The sequence below is a fragment of the Cryptomeria japonica genome, chromosome 3 (genome assembly GCF_030272615.1).
Source record: "Cryptomeria japonica chromosome 3, Sugi_1.0, whole genome shotgun sequence".
Classification (NCBI taxonomy): Eukaryota; Viridiplantae; Streptophyta; class Pinopsida; order Cupressales; family Cupressaceae; genus Cryptomeria; species Cryptomeria japonica.
In genome coordinates, this window is record NC_081407.1 from 759,429,061 (window position 1) to 759,437,255 (window position 8,195).

The following is an 8,195-nucleotide window of genomic DNA, read 5'->3' on the forward strand; positions in this document are numbered from 1 at the left end:
TACCATCTAGTACATAAAACCAACCCCACCAAAACCAAAGTCCAATATCTGACCAGCTATATAGGCAACCAACATAATTAGGAAATACACTAGATTATAATACATAGCATATGAATTAAACTTTTGAAACCATAATTTTGGAGATCATTGGACACCATATAAGTATTGCTTCAATTTATATGCTAATGAAACCTTGCCTTTTACCACATAGTAGTTGTTAGGCGTTATTCTTTTTCCTACAAATATTATTTAATCTTTCTTTGGTTTATTAGGAGTGGTTAATGTGAATAAACATGGAAAAATACATAATCTACATGTACCACTTTCTAACACATGAGTAATTGAGTCACACACTCCCTTTTGGCTTGTTGTGCCTCCTTCCATAACCACGAGTTTGTTCTTACCTTTAGTAGGTTATAGGGTAATTAATTTTCTCACCCTCTTTTGGCTTTTATGCCACTAATTATAACTTCTTTCTATCTTCACTTAAGGAGGTTATGCTACATATTTTGACATTTATCAAGTAGGTAAAACTTCCCATATTTTATGGGTAGTAGGAGTTAATGCACCTATTGGTAGCTTGGTGAGTGTATGAAGAGTATTCTCAAGTTCTCTTGCATTGTCTATATTGTTCTTTCATTTCAGATTTTGGCTCTACTATTTGATATTCGATTATCTATTAACTGTAGTTGCACATGATCTAGGTCAGACACGAGATTCTAGCCCGATTGTCACTTCCCAAAGAATCTAACATGGTACTGGAACTTGTTGTCTAGTACAGTTAATTTTAATATCTGGCTTTTATAGATTTGAGACTAACTGATAGCTATAATATTAAAAAACCAAGTATTCTCTTCTCCTACATCCTTGCATAGCCCTAATAATAAGTACAACTTAACAAAAGAATAAGCATCCCTATAATCTACTTTGCATAGTTATATTCTTGGGAGGTTTGCGTGATTGTAGCATTTAGGTAATTTTGGCAGAATTTTCAACATTTCCAAAGCATCCAAAAGGTTGGATAAAGTCACAATTGACCTTTTTTTCAAAAACATCAAAGCTTGGAGGACAAAATTAGAAATCAAATGTTAAAATTTAAAAACTTTTACAGGAGCCATTTTAAATTTTGCATTAGAAACTCATTTTTCAGTCACTAGAAAGAAAAAATATTTTTGGCATGCAAAAACCATTTTTAATAAGTTTGGCACCTTCCCTAATTTCAATCTATGTTCTCCTACTCCTATTTCCATACATCAATATATATCCATCCTTATCTATATCCTACCTATATTTATATTCATGCATTCCCATTATTTTTTGTCCTATATTTGCATACATTTACCCATGATCATTGTATTATATATCTTTTTACAACGGACCATTTTTGTAGCATTGAGGATTGATCTTGCTTGGCTTGAATTTTAAGGAAAAATAAATTTGTTTCAAATTTTAAAATTCTCCTCTTTCCTCATAGTCATTGGGAGTTGAGTTTGTAAAACATGGAATTATCTAGCAGGGCTTCAAATTTAAAGACATTAATTGACCATTAAGCAATCATTGACTTATTCGTATATAGAATGAACTTATGAACATTTTCATTTGGAACTTTAAATAGAATAAAAATATTGTATCAAAATCAACATCTAAGTATCTTTATCACAATCGAAAAACTATTCTAATTAAGGGACTAGGAGAACATGACCATTGATTATTTCACTATCTTTATGATGTAGTTATAAATATACCAAGTCCTTAATAATCAATGAGGAGTATAGAATCTAGCAAATCAAAGAGAAAAAGTATATATTGTGATAGATAAGGTCTAGAGTTACAAATTAGACATGTATAATATAAAATTAATCTACAATCACATAATTAACTTAAAAGGTTAATAATTCCCCATGCAAGTGAATATATTTAGTTGCGTCGTATACAATTACACCGGGTGTGTTCATAGTTTCAAGAAACATTTGCATAAATTAGTTTTTTGAATTACTGGTATGAACATAAATTCAACTATTTCCTATCTATATATTGCAGTTCTTGTGAGATTTACCTAAGAAATGTTTTTAAGTGACAATCGAGATAATATAAACAAACACTGGGTTGACGTTCTACCACTACACTTCAAATTTGAGAAAAATATTATTCGATATTTTCCATATATTCGTCTTTAGTGAAAGATGACAAGAGAGTCTCGGCAAACAAAACTAAAATAACTAAGAAGCCTCATTCCGTGTGCTCATGCTTGCAAAGTAACAGAATTGAGGGATTCCTAAGAATTTGTCTATAATGCACGCATTTGGTCTAACAGCTGGAACCTTTTCTGCAGGTGAGAACACCCGAACTTGCAGTGATAGAGCCCACAATAGAGGAAGGTCTTGCCGCCATACTCGAAGCTTTGGCATAGCTTGAGGATTCTTTAGTCCCTGATGGTGTGAAGAATGCCCCATTTAACATAAGATCTCCCACTGATCTCCAGTTGCCTTCTGTTGAATCTTGGTGCTTTGTAACCTGCACATTACCCATACTATAACTAGACTACAACCGTTGAATACCAAAGATATAAGAGACATGAGATGTACAGGTCTTTTACCTCCTTGTGGAATCGATAATCAGGAGCAAGGAATCTGTTGCCTTGGCTGTTAATGGTGGGGTTTGCACTTCCCCCGATTGCATACATTTCCCAGTGGGTGTAATCATTGTTCACCACATGAAAGTATCCATGTCGACATCTGCATCATAACGTTAATATCTTAAAGACTTGAGCAAATAAACTTCAGCAAGCTGTATATTCGTGGTCTTTGTGCAAGGAATACAGTTTGTTACAAAATTCTATTCACACCTGGGCATACGTTGAACAAGCCCTTCTCCAAAGTGGTTGAAAGCAACTGTTACTTGCATTTTGACGTCCTCGGTGTAGGCGTCGCTGTGTCCTAGGAGCATCACCTGGAAAAAGCCAATAAATATTGGACTTGAGAAATAGCGTTCTATCGACAATTTAATAAATACTCACATTTTTTTCGTTCAAGTCAAGTAATAGGCTTTTAATACCCTACCCTAAAATCCTCGGATAAAAAAGACAATTGTGAAACCTAATTTCAAAGAAAAGTATATTTATGGAAGACCAAAAAAGCAGTTTTGAAAAATACAATTGTGAAACCTAATTTCAAAGAAAAGTATATTTATGGAAGACCAAAAAAGCAGTTTTGAGCACCTTGTCATGGTGAGTGAAAAAGCTGTTTGAAATGGTTATAGCAGTGGAACCCATGATGGCGTCGATCAATCCATCTGCGCAACTTGACAATGAACAGTGGTCAACCCAAATTGCGCTTGATCCAAAGATGGAAATCCCATCTCCATCACTCTTGGTTCTAAACCCATAATGTGTCGGGGAGCTCCTAACATTTGTGTTTCCCGCAGGTTTACAGTCGTGGATATGAACTCCATGAATGATAATATTGGTCACATACTGAATTGTAATGCAAGCTCCATTTGCTATATGAACATTGGCACCTCTACCATCAATAGTCTTATAACTGTTCATGATAAGCTCCTCCTTGAGCTGAATAACCATATCTTTTTGGAAAATAATCCAGAGAGGTTCGGTTTGAATAACAGCGTGCCGCAGAGTGCCAGGTCGAGGATTGACCGGGTCATCGTCATTTGGATCTGTAACTATATAAAATCTGCCATTCTTACCTCCAATGGCGTTTTTGCCAAATCCGATGGCACAATCAGCCAGTCTCTTTCGGTTGTTAACCCAGTTAGGATCACAACGCCAACAGTCATCGATGGGGTTCCCCGTTTCGCACGAGCTCAGCTTTCTTTTCGAATTATTTAAACTCCTGCACAATAGTTCTTGAAGTAAATAATCTCAACTGTCTGTAATATATGCTAGCTATAAAAAAATGCGAGGACTTTGAAATTCTCTTAATTGAACTGACTTAAATATCTTTTCTGTAGTGAATTTTCTTTCATTGAATCTGTCTCAACGACGACAATTGTTAATTATCCAATGGCATGATGATATGGGTGATAGAAATTTGTTCTATAACTGCTGCATACCAACTACAGTTACAAGAATAGTATTATAGAAATTACAGTGAAGAAAACGTCGAGGAACAGCATAAGAATAAATAGAACATTTATAATAAACCTTGTCATTTAAGATTTCATACTAATGTACTAAATTCAATAAGATATTGGATTTCATTTCTATACTACCATAAATAAATTCTCTAAAATTTCTAAATCATCTGAAAGGCGAAATGGTTACCTTTCTACCATTTGAACTACAAGCTCCGGCTTCTCAACATGATATTTATCACTATTCTCAGCCTTAGTCATATTGGAGGGGGTTCTTATTGATTCCACCATTACTAACTTGATGAAAAAGACAGCAAGAAGAAGAAACAATGGCTGTAAGGCTTGTCTGCTCGCCATTTTGGATAGGAGAAAACCTGCAATGGTTGTATTACATGCTATGGCTTTGGGCTATCTTATATACAAAATCATCATGTGCAAAATCTGTAGAGAAGGGGGAATCTTGACCCCGACGTTTGAAAAATTGTTGTGTGCACGTTATCTCCGTGCGATTATTACGGTGGTAATGCACATGACTATAGCGCTTGACTCATAAACAATAGTGAGTAATGATGTGATAGAGCATTCCTCCAACGTTTCTTAGAATGTTTACTCCGACGTTTTTCTGAATTGAGAGTTTTCTCCAAATCTATTTGAAAAACATAGATATAGAAACTTTCATGGATGTGGTGGACGCGGCATTTTATCCGTCTCTGCTTTCCATGGTGACTCCATTGAGTTATTCAGTAGTAACACTTCTTTGGGTTTCACATTAAAACATGAGAAACATTGGCAAAGGTGATATGGCCCACAAGTATGTTTGTCTTTGGTTATAAATGACATTCCTCTTCCGTAATTTGCACGGGGATGGGCGACCAAGTTTGGTATAAAATTCTCGCATGTTGTTCCCGCGCTCACATGGTTCCCGCGCTCTTCATTTTTTTTATCGTGGAAAAAATTAGAATTCCAAAGAATCTAACATATCGAAACTTAATAGATTGTAAATGTATATTTGTAGGATAAACTTCTTTATGTTAACGCAATAAAACATAATGAATGGATGATTATGTTAGAGAAAAATAGGTCGAAGTGAAAATAATTGGAGTTTTATTTGCTATGTGTGACGTCACGAGGATAATTAGGTATAATAGACATATTTATTTTGATCTAATAAGATCATTCATTTCTAGAACTTCTAATTGTGTAGATCTTACTTATAAAAAGGAGCTGTGAATAATAGAAAGCTTTTTAATACTTATAGTTTTTTACTATTAGATGGAGTAATTAATTATGTGAGATTTATATTTTTATCAAATAAAAATCATTTAAATAGCATCAACAAAAGTCCAAATAGTTCTATGTGATTGGATTTGTAAACCATTTTTAGAAGTAGACATCTCACTTTCCATGCCACATAAAATAATATTAAAGTTGAACATGAGTCCTTATATCATAAATTCTATCGAAATTTTCTACCACCTCTTATTATTACAACAATTTTACACTAGATGACTTGTTATTAAATTATAAATACAAAAATAATAAATTATTAAAATGCCTCTTATATGTACTGACATGGAAAATATATTAAATATTTGGTAAATTTGTTTATCTTACTTGAAGCAAACCCAAATACAAGTGAAATTGCTTTGAATATATCAATGTCCATTCACATGATTTAGTAATGTGTGAATTTTGATATTTTTTAATGTTTTGAGACAATAATAATTTCAAACTATAAGGACCTCCATATTATTAAAATAATGATATAGCATAAAATAAGCATTATTCTAAAACATTTAAAATAACATGTTCAAATATATTAGAATGGAAACATGATGTTTAAGTACAAAAGCCATTGACAAGCCCTATCATAAGGAAACAATTTCCTTTACATAGCTTCAAAAGGTCAATTACAAAGAGTACAAAAATTAAGGTAACCCTAACAGGAACTCACGAGACACTATCTCCAACAAGCACACATTGGGTGAGAGCATCATCGAAGAACATATCTACCCAACCACAAATCTTTACACTCCCCTGAAACTCTTCTTGGCATGAAGAATACCTGGCCCAACGCAAAGATGTCGAGAAATCTTAAACAAGTAGGAGTGATGGAATCTATGTAGCATGATATACTCTCTCTCTCTCTCTCTCTCTCTCTCTCTCTCTCTCTCTCTCTCTCTCTCTCTCTCTCTCTCTCTCTCTCTCTCTCTCTCTCTCTCTCTCTCTCTCTCTATGTTTGTGTGTGTGCGTGTGTGCACGTGCACACACATGCTAATATAACAATATTATGATATGGCAAAGAGTATGAGTTTTAAATGATCAAAAGTAGTAGCATGGTATAATATTAAAATTTGATAAAACATGTTTTTCCCAATGCATCTTTTTAAGTCATTTGTTGATAGATATATAGAGGGTGATACTCAATCCTTATATGGTTCTCCATGTTTAGCACCATCCATTTACACAAACAAGAATTGAATGCACAAGTATACAAAGTAGTCATAGGAAAATAGAAGCATCTAACAAGTATTATCTTCTTGATAATTAAATTTAGCATCAAAATTGATTTCAAACACATTAGTACATAAGAATACCAATAACAAGATTTGTCTAAACATGATCTTGAGAGTATAAAACTCATACAGACACATGTATAAGAGTACAAAAGAAAAGGTAACTATCAATCTATCTAATTAACCTGATATCATGAAAGACATATTAAATGCTAATTCATTATTAAATCTTCTAAATGATATACTTAAAAACTAATTCATGAGTTATTATATGATGCATAAATTCACTAACATTATATCATTAAAATGTTATAAATTGATAATAAATGATTATCATAAATAACTTAGTTTCATTCATTAAATCTAATTGGTTCAAATATTTTGACAATAGAATATATTTTCCATCTTAGAATAAACTTTCTACCTTAGATTTGATTATAATATTCAATATCATATTCATCTAATCACTCCTTTGATTAAAAAGTGTTATCATGATCAAACAATCAAAATATAAGATCAAATCCATTTAATATTTATATATATAGTCATAAACTTTAGAGATGGTTAACCATTTAATGATAAGGAACTATCATCTAGTCAAGAAACTATATGAACATGTCAACATGAGATTAATATGAAATTCCATCCTTATCCTTTACATTTAAAAAAACAAACTATGATATTATCATTAGAGTTTTCACTAAGTCAGAGTTCAATATTCAACAATCACAAAATAAAAAACAAAATTTATTATTTCTATATGGTAAGGGATAAGGGCTTACATCTTACCCTTGACCCAAGAGTCCATTTCTTTCATTACTATCCTTATTATCCTATTTTATATATTAGTCTTGTGATTTTAAAAAGTCTTTCTATTTTTAATCTAAACAAAGTATTGTAGAGGCATTCAAATAATAACTTATTCATCTTAAGATATACAGAAAGAATATATTCAAGTTTAATATTGTTGACTAATGAATTTATTTCTATACGTTTAAAGCTATAACTTAATAAATTTTAAGCTTTAATAACATCTCTACACCTCTTACTTAAATTCTCTTAATAACTACTTGCATTCTTATATTGATATATGCTACTCTATGCATTTATTAATATATAAATAAATATCTATTTTATTGATCTACTACTAATCTAATTATAAATAAATGGTAATAATCAATGGATGGATTTAGTCAAGCTAAGGATTACTGGCTATACTCTTGGGTTGACCTAAACAAATCCATGAGTAATAATATGCTAATGATTATAATTAAAGTGTGAGTTAATGTATTCAAATACAATTCATTAATAGCTAAATTTTATTACAAAAATATCATTCTAAATTACTTCAAAGAATTATTACAAAGGAAACGTATTTATGAAATTCAAAACTTATAAATCCAAATTTTTAAACTATCCAAAATAACCAATAAACTTTTACATTGTTAGACAATATAGGATAACTTGTTACTGCTACACGGATTTGATTTTTGTCTTGAACAAAGATACATTATGAATAAAGGAAGATTGCACAAAGTGACATAAATAGAAGGTCATTTCCAAGGAAATCTAGATAGTTCTTTTCAATGA

General features: G+C 31.9%; 1 protein-coding gene across 1 annotated transcript; it reads right to left on the bottom strand.

Moving 5' to 3' along the window:
* Nucleotides 1-2,307: 2,307 nt before the first annotated feature.
* Nucleotides 2,308-4,446, bottom strand: LOC131874345 (probable pectate lyase 18). The gene is made up of 5 exons (XM_059217679.1): nt 4,280-4,446; nt 3,218-3,848; nt 2,846-2,949; nt 2,597-2,735; nt 2,308-2,514 (listed from the first exon to the last, which is right to left on the bottom strand). The coding sequence occupies exons 1-5, from the start codon at nt 4,444-4,446 to the stop codon at nt 2,308-2,310; spliced, it is 1,248 nt and encodes a 415-aa protein (XP_059073662.1).
* Nucleotides 4,447-8,195: the final 3,749 nt, after the last annotated feature.